Consider the following 20116-nt stretch of genomic DNA (forward strand, 5'->3'; position numbering starts at 1 on the left):
TACTACGCATTCCATGAGACACATATGTTATCACTAACGGGACTTCGGATCTATGGGCAGACACCGGATTATACAGTAGGCTAGTTGGTTATACAGTACCTATAGTAAACATACTAGCTGCCACGTGGGAAACATTAAAACATACATTATAGGCTAAATGAACTAAGGGAACAGAACACCCTGAACAAGACAACTAACAACATCACCAACAGCGTGTTGAGCTGTGTCTCTCTCTGTCCTGCAGTCACAGTGTGCCGCTGGCAGCTGGCTCTGACCTTCGATGTACACCTCGGCTGAGGTGTTGTCGGCTCCCAGGCTGTTGGACGCCACGCACGTGTAACGCCCCGTGTCGTCCTCGAAGGCCTCTGTGATCACCAACGTGTGCAGGTCACCATCGCGGCAGATCTGGATGTCTGGGGAGTTGTGCAGCTCGCGACCCTCGCAGAACCACCTGCACGTTGGGGTGAGAGTCACAGCGACCGCCGTCAGTCACTTGGACATTTTTTCTTCTAAAAATTGCTAAATACCACGCACAAAAATGTAGTATTTTTGATCAGTACTTTATTTTGACAGAAAACAGAAAAAACTAGAAAAAGTGCCCTTCTGGGCACAGGTCTCCACCAGGAGGATAGGAATGTAGGACATTGCAGCTTGCCTTCATCTGGTGGTTGGGTAGCAGGGCAACACAAATAAACGAGTGCATGACGCGACTTGGCTTGTTGTAGCGCCACCATCAGGCTGTTGAAAACTGTCAAGTGGCATTTCTTCCTCAGCCTAGTGGGAATATGCGTGCACAGTTTCATCGCAATCGGATGCTGCGTTGAGGAGTTGTGGCGATTTGTACAAAGCGGGCTACTCCTGAAAACTGTAGGAGCCAATCGTGGCCAATCAGGATGGAATATGAGAAATCAAACAAACCTGTCTTGATCACATGACTATGGAGATCATGTGTACCGATTTGCGTGAAATTAGTAATAATAGAAAATGTGTTTTACATATGTCGGCCTCCTGGTGGCGCTATAAAGAGCAGATGTGAAAAATTCCAGGCAAAGGTTTTTCCTTGGCCTCTAGGGAGTTGGCATACAAAGTTATCCACAGATCCGTGCAGTTAGAGGTAAAAACACTTTTGGGCCAGTTATAGCGCCACCTTGAGGCTGAGTTGAAATTGTTCATGTGGCATTTCGTCCTCGGCCTAGTGGGAATGTGGGTGCACAATTTCACGGAAATCACGCGATGTGTTCATGATTTGCAGCATTTTGTTTGAAACTGAGCAGTCCTGTGAACTTTGGAAGCCAATCTTAACCAATCAGGATGGAGTCTGATAAATCTGAAAGACCTGTTTCCTTGAATGGCTCTAGAGAGACTGTGTACCAATTTGCGTGATGTTTGGACAAAATCTGTAGGTGTACTGTGCAAAAACTTGTTTTGCACAAAGCGGCCTCCTGGTGGCGCTGTAACAGGCCGTTCACAATATGAACAACAACCCAGTCATCCAGTCTTAGACAGTTTCTTCAACACTGAGCCCTTTGAAAAAGGTGCAGTCTCTCAATTCTATGACACCTTACTGGCCGTGGAGGTTAACCCATCCTCAAGCTTGTTTAAGGACAATTGGCAAAGAGAATTGGGCATAGAGATTTCAGATGGAGTATGGGAGGATTGTATCACCAACATTCACCATAGCTCTATCAATGTTAGGTACTCTCTGATTCAATTTAAGATTGTTCATAGGCTGCACTATTCCCCAACTAAATTAAACAAAATCTTTAAAGATTCTTCTCCCATGTGTGGAAAGTGTTTAACGGAACAAGGGACTTTGTCTCATCAGTTTCTTCAATGTCATAAATTGCAACGTTTCTGGAATTAATATTTAGACTTCTTGGCTAAAGCTTATAAAAGAGACTTCCCCCCGGCACCTCTAGTTGCACTCTTCGGTGTGGTGGAACCAGATCAAGTCCAAAACAAATACGAGGTACAGGCCATCTCGCTCGCTACACTGCTAGCTAGGAAGTTAATACTACAAGCCTGGAAATCGGATAAACCTCCGACAGTTGACATGTGGCTAAGGGAGCTGGGAGGAGTGCTGCATTTGGAGAAAATCAGATTTACCTTGTCGAAAAGGGAACACCTTTATCAAAAAATCTGGTCGCCCATTATTGAGATGCTTGTTACGTTGGACTGAGGTGGTGGAATTCAATGTTGTTCTGCCCCGTAATGTCATCTAATTAATGTACCTATGAATGTTTGATATGTGTATACTGTATGTATGTTTATATTGTCTATGAGGGTACACATGTATGCATATGTCTTATTTTCCATATCAGAAATGTTTTTTAGACTTGATTGTGATGTTGTTTCTGTCCTCGGAGTGCCGTGTAGTCATCAGCCTTGTCAGTTATTATTTTATTGTTTTTGTTTTTTTCTTTGAGTTATGTTTTGTCTCTTTTTATTGTAAGTCTCTTGTTTGTATGTTTTTTTCAATTTTTTGTCCGATCTGTAATTTTCTGGTAAATCATTACTGAAATGCTTTTATGCCAAAAATCATAATAAACAGATGTTTAAAAAAAATAAATGAACAAAGACCTGCTTGACCTGCACCTTCTGGTGTCAAATGTTCATATACATAAATGACATACTGTACAGACCATAGCTTCACACTGAACTTCAATGACCTATTTGAGTACCACCATGACATACCAGGCAGTTCCAAGCTGAAGGGGGCAAAACCAATCATTTTGTCTTAAAGTGAAGAAAGGTGGTGAATATTGGTAAGAAATCAAATCATATCTCTGTCCCTGAAATTTTCACTTATTATAATTAATTATAGTTTGTGTTCTGTTGATTTGTTGTGTTAAATAGCTCTATATTCTCAGACTTATAGTAATCATTGCCATAGTAGTGTGTCTCCCCATCTTCAGTAAACACTAAACAGAATATAAATGTTCAGGTTGGGATATTAATTTGATCAGGAGAGAGAACTCATACAGGACACAGGATAAACACGTGAAATCGAAAGTGATGAAACGCAAAAATGACGATGAAACTAGAACATCATAAAATGTAAACTGATAAATAGCTTCTCTTACCTGATTCAAATCCAACGCCCGTATTCTCTCTTAAATCTATCCTCTCTTTATACCCTTGGTCTCCTGTCTCTCTACTCTACTCTCTACCTATCTGAAATACTGTTAAGCATACATTATACAGTAAATAACAAGCTGAATATTTTGTGCAAAGCGCTGTATTTATCAGCTTGCTCTGAGTTAATGTGCTGACACTACTCAAACCTTATATTGTAGATACTATCAGAGTATAAATCTGAAAAGGAAAGACACCTTAAATCATACAGCTGGAACTAATTAGTAAAATCATCCGGTGTAGTGTTTGCTTTGGAACGATAAACTGCACACAAGCTGGCCTCCGTGCCATATCTGCGAGCATCATTGTTGTACACTAGCCTATAAATGTCAACAGTTCTACCCATTGCCAAAAGCTCTGTGGTGGAAGAAGTCTGTATTCAAAATGATACTTGAGTAAAAGTACAAAATAATTGGCATCACATTTTAAATCACTGTAGTACAATATTCTTCACTAAGATGTTGAGGAGTAGAAGTTAATTGTTCTATTTTTCAATATTCCAGTAGAGTAAAAGTACCTCAAATGTCTACTTAAGTAGCCTATTACTTAGGTAGATGTACTTATTTACTTTCCACCCCTGCATAAGCATGCTTTTGGGGCAGTGATTTACAGTAGGCTGTGTTAACTGATTGATAGTTCTCTTCAATAAAACCCTGTTTGACAGACAGCACCCATTATTCTTCCTGACAAATACTTGAACTTAAACAGGCCTTTGCAAAGAATGTGATGGAGGCCTGCCAATCCAACTCAATGAGAATAACCCCCCCCCCCCCCCCCCCCCACACACACACACTCGGGCATGCCCTTCCTTTGTGTGTGTGTGTGTGTGTGTGTGTGTTTCCGTATACCTGCTCAGCCTCAGTGGGCCCGAGGCATTGACATGACCTGGTGTCACGGAAAAGCAGACACACCCTCGAACATAGGCCTCCCACTGCACCCCTCCCTTTCACCCCCTCCTTCTTCTCTGTCAGAGGCCTGTGTTTGCAGGCAGGAGAAGTCAGGGCCAGTGGCCTTGCCTGTCGGCCGGTACCACCTACAGGCAGGAGAAATCAGGGCCAGTGGCCTTGCCTGTCGGCCGGTACCACCTACAGTACTGTTTGTACTGTCCACTGCAGGAGAAGTCAGGGCCAGTGGCCTAGCCTGTCGGCCGGTAGCACCACCTACAGTACTGTTTGTCTGTCTGTGGGCTGATTTATACTTTGATGCTCTTGAGCTTGTACTTTGCCACAGTTTGTCGCAGTGTGGCTATTTTCAGCGTGTGACACCGCCGTACGACATATTGTAAATTAAAGGTATAGTGTAAAGGTCTATTTTTTGGTTAAAACTATTATATTTTGTTAAAGCGCTGTTATATTCTGATGGTAGTCAGCAATGACTGAGTGAGAACTCATTCCTTTTCTTTTTTCTTTTTTTTTCTTTTTGGCTTATTGATAGAATGAAAGTAATCTGACAGGAAATTGAGAGAGAGATGGGGGAAGACACGTGACAGGGAGTCCAACCCGCAGCACGCCGTCAGGCTGGCTCAGCAGCCTACGCGCGGCAAAGGCCGTCGGGATCGGGAGTCGAACAATCCGCATCCGGATTTGACAGTGTACCATGTATACTGTATACTGGGGTGAAGGGTCCCAGAGTATCATATCAAATGGGAGTCCATGTCTGTGAGTGCATATCAAACGGGGCCCATTTGGAATTAAAATTGTTGAGAATCACTAGTCACAAACAGTCTGCTGCTGGGGTGGTGTTTGTCCCTCATAATTATCTTAGGCGTGCTCAACAAGCACCTGCTGTCATATGAGTTCTGCAGGGATGGGAGAGAGCTCCGGGAAAGAGTCTGTCTGTCTGTCTATTTTATCTCAACTTTACAGAGTCCTGATCAAACCAAACCCTGTTCCTAACATCAGGCTACCACTTCTCACTCACGCGCCCGCACACGCACATGGCACACGCACACTTTACCTTTTCACCCTTTGCATTGGCAGAAGGGGAGGCGCAGGAATTCGCCAACATGTCGGCAGCACAGCTGTTCCGCTATAGACGTCCGACCTATAAGGACATTCCAGATATCATGGAGCGCTGTGTAAAAATAAATTCCCCTCATTCCTCTACGTGGCCGTTACACCCGATTTCACCCGCTCCGGTGTCAAACGGCGGGATAATCTGCGGGCACGAGAAGCCATTCATCAAGCCTGGAATACCCAGACATACCCTTCATTCTGCAGGATTTACACCTGGCGGGTGTGTGTGTGTGTGTGTGTGTGTGTGTGTGTGGGGGGGGGGGGGGGGGGGGGGGGGGGAGTGGGGGGGCGTGGGAGATAAGGCAAGGAGATGCAGACAGAGAAAGTGAATAAATGGGCCTTGTGCAAGAAGCGTAGAGAGTACATTATTGCCGGGGAAATGAGAAAGTGAGTGAGTCAGTCGAGCTCAGACAGGACGCATTTATAATAGGCCCAGTCATTAACCAGCTGGATCATGTAGAGAAATGCATCAGTAGCAGTGACAGGTGGAGAGATCAGAGGAGATTTAGTCACTCTCTCTCTCTCTCTCTCTCTCTGGCCTCCAAAGCACTGCCGTCGCCACCTCTGTAACCTCCCAGTACAATAGAGCCAGGCGGGCCCATTCCTGCGGCTTATCGCCTGACCCAGTGAAACAACGGAAACTTGGCCAGCTCTCGCTGTGCAGTCAGACGCCGGTGTGTTAAATGATAGGAAACAGATCAGGCCTAAGGGAAGAAATGGGGGGGGGGGGGGGGGCTTGTTCGTGACACAAGCATGGAGGGGCTTATCCATGGCATGCTATAGGGGGACAGAGAGTCATGTCAGCCCTAGAGGCAGCTAGGGGGACAGAGAGTCATGTCAGCCCTAGAGGCAGCTATAGGGGGACAGAGAGTCATGTCAGCCCTAGAGGCAGCTAGGGGGACAGAGAGTCATGTCAGCCCTAGAGGCAGCTAGGGGGACAGAGAGTCATGTCAGCCCTAGAGGCAGCTAGGGGGACAGAGAGTCATGTCAGCCCTAGAGGCAGCTAGGGGGACAGAGAGTCATGTCAGCCCTAGAGGCAGCTAGGGGGACAGAGAGTCATGTCAGCCCTAGAGGCAGCTAGGGGGACAGAGAGTCATGTCAGCCCTAGAGGCAGCTAGGGGGACAGAGAGTCATGTCAGCCCTAGAGGCAGCTATAGGGGGACAGAGAGTCATGTCAGCCCTAGAGGCAACTATAGGGGGACAGAGAGTCATGTCAGCCCTAGAGGCAGCTATAGGGGGACAGAGAGTCATGTCAGCCCTAGAGGCAGCTATAGGGGGACAGAGAGTCATGTCAGCCCTAGAGGCAGCTAGGGGGACAGAGAGAACTGGGGCCATCCTCTCCTCTATTATGCCTGCCCATAATAACCATCGCAAACCAAACATCTGCCGCTCATCCAAAGGGGAATCCCTGCCTTCCTCTGGCCAAGGGAGATATTAGGCTCCTGGCTGGGCTTCAGGCAACACTACTCTGCTACTCTGCTACAGTACGTACAGTACAGTACATACTGTACACCGCCAGGCTGTGTTTATTTTAATATACTTTGGTGGGAATAGGTCTATAAGCTGTGAGCGACACACGGGCACAGACGGGACCCGAGTATAAATCACCCTCTGGTCGTTTGAGCAAAGCAATAATAATGGCTGTGTGTGGTTTGCAAATTCATTTCTCAGATTACAGGCAGACAGGAGAAAGGGAAACAAGCTGGTGGGCTTATTGCCGCGTCTGCTAAGAATCAGAAATCAAGGGTCTCATCATGGCTTTGCTTTGAGTCACACCCCGTATCAATCACTGCAGCCTACGGGTATCATTACCATATGCTGCCAGTTTGAAGCATGATGCCACACTATACAGACCACAATACACAAACCTCTCTCACTCCCTCCCTCCCTCCCCGCAGGAGTCAAATCATTTAGATATGTTCCGGGGAGCATTTTAAATATAACACCAACAGGCTTAGTGTAAAACATGACATCATTATACCAATATGTGCACAGCCTGGCTGCGGTTGCTCTGATGCATACAGTATACTGCTATGTGAGTCAGGGAGCCCTGATTGAGGCAAGTGCACCATGGGTCTGTCTGTCTGTCTATCAGTCAGTCTGTCTGTCTACACAGGTTTTTGGTCGTGACTTGTGTGTTTGTGTATGCGCGTTTGTGTATGTATCTAGCATGAAGACACTGTCTGTCTGTGTGTGTGTGTGTGTGTGTGTGTGTGTGTGTGTGGAGGGGGGAGTAGGGGTATGTTCAGTAACTCAGTGGTTCTCAAACCTTCTCATTTCGTGGACTCGTAAGGGTCCATTTGGTTATATGTGTACTCATTTCAGAGTAAAATATAAATTAGCTGAGGTACCCCTGGAACCCCCTTAAGGACCCCTGGGGGTCCCCCAACCACTGCAGTAACCGGCGTGGAGGCCCCATAAACAGAGGAAATCAACTACATCTCCGGCACAGCTCCACATGGGTCCTAAAACACACAGCAACAATGCCCCCTTATATAATTCAACATTTCAGCACGGATCTCTGCGAGCACATGCAGGACTGTTTGAGTTTATTTATTTATTTTACAGCAGGGCTTATTCCGAGCAAAGTTTCCATTCTGGTTATGGCAACACACAGGTCCAACCAACCGGCAGCTCTTTTACCCGAGTCCTAAACTGAAGCCCTCTCTAAAGGCTCAGCATGGAATCTAAAGCCCATGGAAATGTAAATTTGTTTGGGCACAGTTTGATGAAAGCCAGAGCCGGAGGACGAGGGACTGCAGCTCCACTGACAACGAGGGGAGGAGAAGCATGAACCCCCCCCCCCCCCCCCCCCCCCCCAACAATAAAACCCCATATTAATCAACCTTAATGATCGCCCATTATGCATAATTACCGAGTCAACTCATTTAAAAACAGACATATGTCTGGTAATGTTTATTTAATCCCCTCTCTATTTCAGCGGAATGTGCTGAACATGATGAGGGGCTCTAAACAACCATTAACAGCATCTAAACAGCGCACATTTTTCAGCTTGAGCAGAACAGCTAGGGCACTCACGGGGGGGTGCAGGGGGTGGGGGGGATTTAGGGACCAGAGAGGGCTGAGTCACTTGTGGTCAGGCAGCGAGACATGGGCAGGGGGAGGGGGGGGGGGGGGGGGGGGGGGTGAAGGACCATCAATGCCCTGCGACGGGACAGGAAGCGGGGCGTGGAGGTGGAGGTGGGGGTGGGGGGGTGGGGGGTGGCTTGGGGGGAGATCATCATCTTTAGATGGAATTCTTGGCTGGTGGAATTTTCTTTCCTCCACTTAACAACTGGATGCATTCTGCAGCCACCCTTTTCCTCTCACACGCTGCATACCGCAGCACAATGCCGGTACAAAATCACATTAGCACACACATGGACACAATATAGAGAAGTGTATACATGTTGTAACCAGGAGCAACTCCGGTGTTTGGTTGCCTACCTGATGCTTAATTTATCCTCCGTCGTACGATAGTGTTGTATGTCGCGCTGTGAGCCTGTAGATCTGCTATTGTACAAAACCATCATATGACAAATAAACCCACCTTTATTCTGGTGACTAATCCTCTCCTACTAGCATGACACCCACCTGCAGTCCCTCCAACTCCCAACTGGTCCGTTGCCATCCTTGGGAATAAACATGGTACTTGCGGATGTGATGATATCAAATGGATTTGGGTTTGGATGTTGGGAAAATGTTACCTTGATGATCCACTGAACCCAAATTCCCCACACAACTCTACTGTAACTCACAGTTCAATGTAAACCAAGAGTAACTGGGACAGAAATGGAGGTCCATCTGTTACATGAACAGGTTTGGAAAGCCCTGCACCAGGGCATCCTGGTGGCACAGGGGTACACCACCTCCACCACCATGGAGACTCGGGGCCCTATCTTGAAATACATTTATATTACAGCGAACGGAATCACGCACAATCCATGGCACAAATCAAATAACTTTAAAAAAAATATATAAACACAATGCAGGGCACAAGGAATTGACACTGCTGATTATAGTAAAATTACAATCACAGAGATTTGTGGAGAATTAAGACAGAACGAGACCTCTGAGTTGTGAATGTTCTGCAACATTGTGTGTCGAGGCAAGTCCAACTCAGGAGCGCCTTCTTCTATCAGATGGAATTTGCATTGCGGGTGGTTTGGGCGCTTTCCGCTGTCCTGTGTGGACAATGATAGTAACTATAGGGAAAGCACACCTACAGCTCCTAAATGCCAAATTCACGGATTGTGGTTAATGCTGGCGGGTAAGGTATGGCATATGTCAGAGCCCTATAGGTTCAAATCCTATACTGTGCGTTTAGCCTATATGGGTGACAAATCAGAAGGGGAATATCTCCCATCGTCTGGCTGGATGACAACGTATCAGAGGAGACATGTGGTATACACCACTGTTTCTCGTCAGATAGGGGGACCACCGCGCGGCCCAAATGGGTCCATTTGGTTCCATTTGTACACTCTCAGAATTGCATTAACCTTGAGGCTTTTACAGCGTAGACTGGGGTCCCAAAGAGAATGATCAAATATGGAGCCGTGGCCAAACTGGAGGTCCTTGAAACTCAAAAGATTGATAATCACTGGTGTAATCTATACAGGGGGAGGTTAATAATAATTAGAAAACCCCCTGCACCACATAGAAACAGAAGAAGCAAGAAGAGTTCTGTGCAGGCGAGACCAAAGCAGTGCATTCTGCCCTGGCCTCTGGCATGCGTGCCGAGGGCCACAGTCTCCTCGTATGACCCTGTTGTTATTTGCTGCTGTTGATGGAAAGTTTTTATGAAACGAGGCTCGGTTTTCACCACAAACCCCAAAAAAGAGCGGAGGCCAGCAGCAGACAAGAAGAGGAAGACGCAGGGTTTAATCATGAACACGACCTTGACGATAGAAAAAGCGTGACAGCAGCAGAGGATAGCCGAAGCCGCTAGTTGGAGCATCATTTAGAGCATCATAGAGATGTGTGGAATGCATGCCGGAGGCCCGCTTGGCGTGAGACATGCGTGTCTCCCCGACATGTCCACTAGTGGAAAAGTACAAAAAATCTTTACTATCAATACTGCAATGTAAAAAAAAATACTCTGTTACAAGTAAAAGTCCGGAATTCAAAATGTACTTGAGTAAAAGTACAAAAGTATTGAAATCAAAATGTTCTTAACACATTGACTGCTACGATTGTTTCAGTCTCTGTCCATTAGTGCCAATAAGGGTATTTTAACTGGAAGTTAGCTCACGAATAAGCAATCCTATCGCGGGAGGACACATCAGAATCAGAATGTATTGTTTCAAAGAAAAACAAAGAAAGGGAAGAAGAGAGGGTGAGGGTGGAAAGGAGATCAATGCAGGAAAACAAAGTATAAAGTTTGGACCGCTTTTTCCACAAAAGTACAGGTAAAGGGTTTTATTCTGTGTGGTTGTTAGATATTTACAAGCTTTTGCTACAAACGCTACAATCGAAGGGTCTCTTAACTTATTTAGCTTTTGCTATACAAACTGTCCAGCCGAAGGGTCTCTTAGCTTTTTTCACTAAAACACATTGTGAACTTGTAGATCTACTATTTTCAAATGTCGGAAATGTATATAGGGTTGAAGTGGGTGTTTTGTTATAAGAATTCAAATCTACAAAGTAACTAATAACTAAAGTTTTCAAATAATTACAATATTTCCTCTGAAGTGTAGTGGAGTAAAAGTAAAAGTACTGCAAACTGGAAATATTAAAGTAAACAATACCTCCTCAATTGTATTTAAGTACAATAGCCTACTTAAGTAAATGTATGAGTTACTTTTCATCTGGCCGTGCAGCCAGCCATGCGTGTTCTCTCTGGGGCTACAGAGTTGACCGCAGAAGTCAACCAAAGTGCAACTGGACCAAAATGAGTGGCATCTCTTTTATTCCTAATTATAAACTATAGCTTCAAGTCAAATTGTCCGGACTCTCTGGCCAGCCATGTTGGTTTTTATTATCCACCGCAGTCAAGTCTCTCAATTCATGCAAATGCAAAATAGACAGGGGTTCCTTTACAGTTCTAGAGGGCTGGAAGCGTGCACGCTGTAATATATATATATATATGTATCTGGTACCTTTTTAAAAACATGTTTTTTTTTAATTCTCTGCAAAAATATGTAAGCTCCTCATTGCAGCCATTTATTATACTAAAATACTACTTAATGCATCGTATGCATTTATAATAATAATAATATCCAGAGCCAGTGGCTCTGGATCAGGAGGAGGAGAGACAACAGCTGGGCTCCGAAATGACGCCTAGGTCATTGTGTGGTTTTATCCCATTTTGATATAAACATTTTCTTGCTATGTTTGCTATTTCTTTTTCTATTTTGTATTGAGTGGTGTAAGAGTGACATCTCGTGGCAGTAGTGGTCACGCAAAGGGTTGGCGTATTTGTGGATTGGCCGCAGTGAGAAGGATGATGGACATTGTTGTTGACGGGTGTTGTGGAGCTGTCGATTACCTAGCTGAAACTAGTTGAAACTGCCTGAAAATAATGTGTGAGTTTAATAAACGTGTTTCATATATGCTTGAGTAAGTCACTGTCTCACCCGTCGATAACCCCTTTTGCGGTAGTTGCTAAAGTTGAGGTGTAATTTAGTAAAACCGTACAGTCATGGTGAGGGGTTGAAGGGGTTAGGGGCGGAGGGGGGCACACCTAGGACGCCAGGAGTTGCTGTTCAACCCTCTTGAGGTATCGTGGGCCTAAGTCAATGAAACACCGAAGATGGAGGGCGACCACCTGACGACCCCAGTGAAACCCTTGGCCATTTTTTTTAGTATTGCAATCCAATTCAAGTGAGATTTATGTTTAGTTATTGTACATTTAGTAGGCTATTATGGTTAAAACATTGAGAGCTTCTGCTCAGACAGTGACGCTGTGTTGGGGGGTAGCTGTGGAAACCCCTGCCAATGTCGCTGTGCATGGCAACCTGCATTCAGCGACTAGTCTGTCTGTCTGTCTGCCTGCCTGCCTGCCTGCTTGCCTGCCTGCCTGCTTTTCTCTTCTGGGGGGGCTGGGTAGCCCAAAATGAAATTAGAACAAAATACGCCAATTTTCTTCCGGCCACGCTGCTTGCGACTGAAATGCACCGCACAGCCCAGGGTGGCCCTGAAATTGTGTCTAGCCCGGGGGCCCTGGGGAGGGTAAATCCGACCCTGACCATGGCTCCTTCCACCCACCACCAGGCCTGGCTCAGGGAGGAGGATTTTTGTGTGAAACCTGTGAATCACCTGCCCAATGGTGGACGCCAGAGATGTCATGGAGTCTTGGATAAACTGTGTTCATTGTCACGCTAATGACAGGCTCTGGTGCAACATATACCAAACCAGTAATTCGCTGCACTTACTGTTAGACATTGCCTCACCCAACTCTTTTGTTTCTGATGTTTCTGAGGATAAAAACTAATTGTAACACCCAGTCCCATTCAGGTATGCGGTTAGGCGCAAGCTTGGCTATAATAATAATGATAATGATAATGATAATGATAATGATGATAATGATGATAATGATGATAATAATAATTCAGGTGGGAAATATATATTTTTCCCAGCCTGAGAACATATTTGTCATATTGCTTAGATATAATAATATAGAGCATTCATGTTTTTCATCTGCCTGATGCTAATAAACCTTGACCGGGAACTTTTTTCCCAGCATGGACCAACCAACAGTGTCACATTACAGGCTTAGCTTGACCAATAATGTGTAGTATTGTGATTGTGAAGTTCAGACAGCTCTTGGTGCAAGATGACAAGAAGAAGCCATTCGATGGTTGAGTGGCCACTCATATCAGTGCTCAGTATCACAGGTCAAAGTTCACAGCAATATTGCAGATAGAGGACAGCTGAAAGACCCCCGGAAGTCCAAAAGTCGAAACGACACATTTTCCGTGGACCTCTCGAGCTGCCTTGGCAAGCTTTGTTTGTAGTGGTTCTCCAAGTTGGCTCCTTGAGGAGGTTCTCTGGAGGTACCCAGCTAATTGATGGTTAGGAACCCAATGGACCCTTACATATTTGTAACTGAGAGTGTATGAATAGAACCAAAGGTACACTGTTGGAGTCTAATCTCTCATGACAGATTCTAACAGCAATAACTGCAAAGTAGTCTCAAGTGTGTGTGAGACTGTGTGTGTGTGTGTGTGTGGGGTGGGGGGGGGGGTGTGTGTGTGCATGTGTGTGTTTGTGCACAGATAGAAGGAGAATCCACAGAGATAGTGACAGACACATGTACAGCAGCTGAACTATAAAAGCAGAACTCACGGATGATTGCACACACACGCGCATGTCACGCGCACACACACACGCACACACACACACACACACACACACACACACACACACACACACACACACACACACACACACACACTACAGCAAGACTAAGAACATAAATTTGTCAACATTTGCTCCACTAATAATTAAACCATCATACAGTAGGCAGTTCATGCACACTTTCAGAATCTCACTGATTTAAATAACTGTCCTTCTGTCTCCTGTAAGTGGCACGCACGCACGCACGCACACACACAAACACACACACACACACACACACACACACACACACACACACACACACACACACACACACACACACACACACACACACAGAGAGGTTCTTCTCACGGACCCGTATAATCCCCAACCGGACTCGACAAATGAAATCTCAACCACATGACCAACTATGCAGACCAAATATCTCCTTTTACAAAAGAATCGAGGTTGGCTCTATGTGGCTCCTATCTGACCATCTATTTCTCTCACACACAGAACAACAAAATTGCTTAAAAGCCCCATTAAAAAAAATGCTGATCTACAAGTTCACATCGCAACAAAATGCAATTTGTTTCTCTAGTCATACAGTATATTATATAAATGATATATATTTCATTTTTTTGCAATTTTGAACATTTTTGAAAATTTGCCTATTACACCTATTACAATTTGCCTAAGTTTGCCTATTACAGCATAACCATGTCCTAAATAGGGACTCCAGATTGAAAGGGCTTAACAGCGGTTGTTCTCAAAGTGGGGTCCAGGGACCCTCAGCGGTCCACGAGGGGACCCTTATACAGGTCTGTAACTCTGAGAGCCTGAAAATTGACCCTTATGGGTCCATTTGGTTCCATTTGAATGCTCTTAAATGAGTTCCCCAAAACATTTGAAAAAAACGTTTGAGGACCTCTGCGAGGTAACAACAGCATTAAACTGCATCTTACCTGCAGTGGATGATGATGTCACCAAGGATTTCCTTGATATCTGCAAGTGTGAATATGTGATACGCTGCTACACACAGCCTTCCAGTCCCAGTGACAGAACAACACTCACTAAGCCACTGCCAGAGACACCGACCCCCTCACACACCATGGCTCAGCCACTGTGAGTCACACACACACACACACACACACACACACACACATACACACACACACACACACACACACACGAGCGTGCGCACAACACTCAGCACACACACACACACACACACACACACACACACACACACACACACACATAAGCACAGAGTGAGTGAACAGCTGAGAGAGCTGCCAAATTCCTCACAAGCAGTGAGAAAGAGCGACAGATAGAGAGAGGGAGAGAGAGAGAGACTGAGAAAGAGACAGACAGACAGACAGACAGACAGACAGACAGACAGACAGACAGACAGACAGACAGACAGACAGACAGACAGACAAAACAAACTGTCTGGACTCTGGACACCATGTGCTCTTAGATCTGTCTGTGTGTTTGCCTCTCGTAGCTACATAAATGACAGCAACAGGTCCGATCTGTCGTGACCATGAAGCCTGCACGGCAGCAGGACACAGCAGGTAAAACAATGACAGGACATCAGCTGGCCTGCTCTCTGACTGAGTGCCAATGCGTGGGTGTGTTCAAACATTTTAACTAGCTGACCGGCGGCGGGCGACATGTTATTCAAGCATTGCTCTGTGGAGTCTAGTCTTCCACACAAAGACAAGGCATGTGTTTTTGGCTGCTAAAGTACAATAACTACCAGCTACAGTGCTACTATAAGCCATAGTCAGACTGCTGTCCATCAAAGGCTGAGGAGCACTGTAGGGCAGTGTTAAGGGACACAGAAATAACAAAGAACCATTCATTCAAAATGTACTTGTTTGCTTTGTAACCCGTCAAAGCTCTGCAAGATGAGTGCAGGCAGGGCTACAATATAACAAATAAAACAAATGACATTACTCATGGGACAATAGCAGAGGACAAGTCGATAATACATTGGCCCTCTTTCAATAAGACGTGCAAGGCATTGAAGGCAACAGTAAATACTGTAGGCCACTTAGGGCTGGCCACTTAGGGCTGAGCATAAAATAGTCCAGTTACAACTTTCACATATACACTCACAACTTTCAAAAATTGCAGAGTGTGGTTGCCGCAGTGGCTTACATATGCCCCTCCCACTAATATATTGCCAGCCAATTACAATTTCAAGTCACGCCTTAGATCATGCGGAAGTAATTCGGAGGGGATTTAACCCCCGAAATTCATGTTTTTGCGACAAACGGTTACATTTCTCGCATTTGCGGCGCCCCCTATGGATGAAAATGGTTGATTGAACCACCCCGGACATGTGATTCAAATTTGGGATGGATTGGACATTCCGTTCGTGATTTATGGCATTTTTGTGATATAGGCCCCTCCTACTAACTTCGGAAGACGATTACGGCCGAACGATACGGACTACCAAAATTCTGCATTTGGCGTTTTAATTGGATATGTCCAGAGATCATGTGTGCCGATTTCTGTGAGATTTGGACAAAATATGTAGGAGGAAAAGCAAAAAGTTTGTTTTGGACAAAATTCAAAATGACGGAAAATCCATCATGGCGGAAATGGGCGTGGCCTATATGGGGAGATGCGTCATGACCCAAGGAATCCAGGGAAAAAATAATTTAGATTTTACGACCTACGGTTCAAGAGTTATAAGCCAAAAGGTAAAGTGGGCTGTTATAGCGCCACCATGAGGCCGACCTATAAAATTATAATTTTAATTAATTTTAGTGATAATTAAGAAATATCCCTAAAAGTTTTGTAACTATAGTGATTACAGTCTCCGAGGAAAAAATACTTGAATGTGATTTTTTGCCTTTTCCCATTCATGTCAATGGGGAAATTTAATTCACTAATAAATTCATATCAATTAAACTATACAACATTTCTCTTAACAAAATACAAGCACACGATTCCCGATTTTTCCGGTCAATTTGACATATGGCTCAAGTGCGTACAGCGTACAGTGTGGGAGGTATAAAGCGACAAAAAAAAGACTACTGTGGAATAATAATACGCATGAATAATAAAGTGTTACAATTACTAGAGTCTGGTTGCCCTTTGGGCAACCACACTAAATATGAGTGCTGTAATCGAGGTAGGGTTCAGTGGGTATACAAGGATGATGTCCAGCGCGACAGGACGCCCTGCAGTCGGGGGGTGTGTGTGTGGGTGTGTGGATGTGTGTGTGTGCGGGGGGAGTGTTTCAACCCTTGTGCCCCTAGAGCCCTAAACGCAGGGCTATTTTCATCTCTGTGTGTCAGCGAAGACTCTTGACTGTGTCAGGGCCTATACCACCTCTGGGACAAGACAGGTGAGATTATTTGTGGTTCTTGTTGCTGGGAAGGTTTCATACCAGTGTGTGTGTGTGTGTGTGTGTGTGTGTGTGTGTGTTTGTGTGTGTGTGTGTGTGTGTGTCCTGACAGTGAGATCACCCGCGCCTTTTGTTTAAATTCTCCAGAGCTTGTGAAAGCAGCGCGGTTTCATAGTCATTCCTATTTGGAGTTGAACTATCGTGATTACGACATGAAAGATCTGTGAACCCCCCACTCCCCCCCCCCCCCCACGTGGCAGTTAAACAGGTTTAATGAGAGGAAGGCTTTTTACAATCTCCTCATGTTCCTCATTCATTACAAAGCTGACGGACAGCAGCCCTCTCTCAGACCTAATTTATGCACTTATGGGGCGCACATGCACACGTTTGTATTACTATACTTGCAATTAGAAATGCAGACTCACTCTCAATCTTCCGCCGTCGTCTGAAAACCCACCTCTTCAGACTCCATCTTAGCCCGTAGCACTTGTCCTAGCCTCACCACCTTACAGGTGTATGCAAAGGCATATACGTATAGTTTCATTATAGATTGTCCACTGTTAGGTTCTTAGCTTATGTACTCTATGATTCATGATGACTGGTTTTAGTTCTTGCTTACTGTAAATCGCTCTGGATTAAGAGTGTCTGCCAAATGCCTAAATTGTAAATTGTATGCCATTTTTAAATTTTCTATTATTCTACTATTTGAACTGATCTGTGATCTGATGTGAGCTTGTACATGGACTACTTTCGGTGTGACCTGAATCTTTTCCTCATTGTACTGTATACATAAAAATCTTTTGTAACCACAAAACAGCAATTTCACTTGTGAGGAGGACTATAGGACTATAGGAGACTAGCGGCTAGCCTAGACTTGTGGGGACATTTTGACCTGAGATTTATTGTAATAAATAAAAGTACAAGCATGCTTTGTTGTACACTTTGTGCACACACACACACACACACACACACACACACACACACACACACACACACACACACACACACACCACAGCAAAATAAATCCTTCACATCACAAGCAAGCCAAACATCTTCGCATAGCCCACCCACCACATGCGCACAGCATCTCCTTGTTTAAAAAGGGTCACTTCGGGGTCTCTCAACGTCAAAATGTTGTCATGACGACGTCTTATTTTTTGGTTATCTCCAAGGGAACCAAAAGGACAGTAACAAAAGCAAAGAGCATGTCATGCTGGTAGGAACATCGCTCTCTGCTACTGTCAAATAAAACACAGCTATAGAAACAAAGGAGACAATTGTTCCGTGTTTACACATTATCGTCACTGTTGGGTGGAAACGTCTTATCTTTTTTGTAAATGAATGCACTACTTGATCATAGTACAGCGTCACATAAAAGTATCAAAAGTAGCAGATTTACGAATAAAACGTTGAAATATTGAGAAATAAGGTTTCTGCCCAACCGCAGCGAGAACGAGTCCACAACATACTTATACAGTAAGAGGGAAACAGGATGAGAATACCAGTAGAAAAAACAAATGAAATAAAAAGAGGCTGGGGGACTGTAAGAAGGGGATCATCAATGATCAAACAATACCCCTTTGTCTTGTTATATCCACATGCAGAGGCTAAACAGATGGAGACAGCTGACGGCCATGTGTAAAGATTATGTAGATGATCATAACTTTACAGCAGAAGATGACTTTCTTTTTGGAGTTGACACAAGGTCGCCCATCAGAGGTAATCTGTGATCATGGCTGTCACTGTCACATGCAGGGCTATGTTTCCATAATGCTTCTAATCTTAGACCTCTCTGCTCCCTGCCCTGTGCCATTACTGTGTTATGTCTAATCCCACTGGCTCTAGCCATGAGCAGGAGGAGGGGTCTCATGGACACTTTGGCCCATTTGGAGCACAGTGCTAAGCTAAACCTCCACAAAACATACAGTAGCGTTGCTGTCGGGTGGAAACCTTGTATGTCCTTGTATGTATGTTTTATTACAATTATCTATAAAATAATAACGTAAAATAGTGAAAATAGCAACGAGCGCCACACTTATAATAGGAAGTTAAATAACGAAAATGCATAAAGGTTGAAATATGGAGATAGGACGTTTCTGCCCAGTCTACATACCACAATTGCATCTGCCCACTGCACACGCACCCACGCACGCACCCACGCACGCACGCGCGCGCGCGTGAGTGTGTGTGTGTGTGTGTGTGTGTGTGTGTGTGTGTGTGTGTGTGTGTGTGTGTGTGTGTGTGTGTGTGTGTGTGTGTGTGTTTGATAGCTCGATCCCCTCAGTAAGAGTAACATGGACAAAACAAGGGCAGCACTCTTGGAAGTGGGCTTATAGAACGATACATCTAACAGGGAAACGTGGGCTTTGAAGTCCAAGCTCGGTCAGGCCTGCAGTAGGGGTTTGGCAGCGAGCAGATATGGCTTTGTTAAACAGAACAGACACCACCAAACTCTAAATGCAACCATAGCCTCTGGTTCAGTGTTACACATACAGACAAACTCCAGCACAATGCTGAAAAGTACATTTTACTCAAGTACTGCAATTAAGAACAATTTTGAGGTACATTTGCTTTACTTGAATGTTGTACTTTGTACTCCACTACACATTTGTCAGCTTTACAGTATTTACTTGTTACTTTGCAGATTTAGAAAATAGCCAATCTACAAGCATGTGAGCTTGTAGATCAGGTATTTTCTACACATTTAGAAAGAAAATTGCACTTTTTGCTTTGGTACTGTAAGTATATTTTTTGTGCCAAATACTTTTGTACTTTATTAACACAAGTCAAATTTTGAACACAGGCCACAGCTAGTATTTATTTCATACTGTGTTTTCTACTTTCTTAAGTTAAAAAAGGAAGAATACTTCTTCCACCACTGACTTGAACACCATGGGAAAGTAGGACTGTTGTCAGAAAACAGGCGCCATTTGATTTTAAAACCATCACGTCTCACGTTCCTGTTATATACTGCCAATAGTCAAATTGCCAAACGTCAGTCTAGTCTTGGTGCACAGCATTAGACAGTTTTGCTAAGTGAAAAGGACAGGAATGTACCACATTCGCTTTGCCAGAATGATTTGGACGTAAAGCATGTGGAGGAATAACAACACATTTCATCCACCCTATGCATGGACAGTATAAATATCCATAATGAAATCTAGGTTGTGGCTATCTCGTCTCTGCACGGAATAACACATTTAACAGCTGAATTCTAGGGCTTTCTAGCTTTCTTATAGATTATCTATGATATTACTTGTTTTAATAATCAACTATAAATTATTTGTCTGATTGACTTGTACGTAGGGCTTATTTTACTTTTGGG

General features: G+C 44.5%; 1 protein-coding gene across 6 annotated transcripts in view; it reads right to left on the reverse strand.

The window, feature by feature from the left end:
• palld (palladin, cytoskeletal associated protein) overlaps nt 1–20116 on the reverse strand; it is a 105315-nt gene that overhangs the window by 67360 nt on the left and 17839 nt on the right. For 5 of the 6 annotated variants that reach the window (XM_083766508.1, XM_083766509.1, XM_083766507.1 and 2 more), the window contains exon 3: nt 276–451. In XM_083766508.1, coding sequence (XP_083622634.1) covers nt 276–451 — 176 coding nt within the window. Of the gene's footprint in view, nt 1–275; nt 452–14392; nt 14478–20116 lie in introns of those variants that run through there. The other variant, XM_083766510.1, reaches the window with a different exon arrangement.

This window comes from Protomyctophum parallelum (genome assembly GCF_964188405.1).
Source record: "Protomyctophum parallelum genome assembly, chromosome: 6".
NCBI lineage: Eukaryota > Metazoa > Chordata > Actinopteri > Myctophiformes > Myctophidae > Protomyctophum > Protomyctophum parallelum.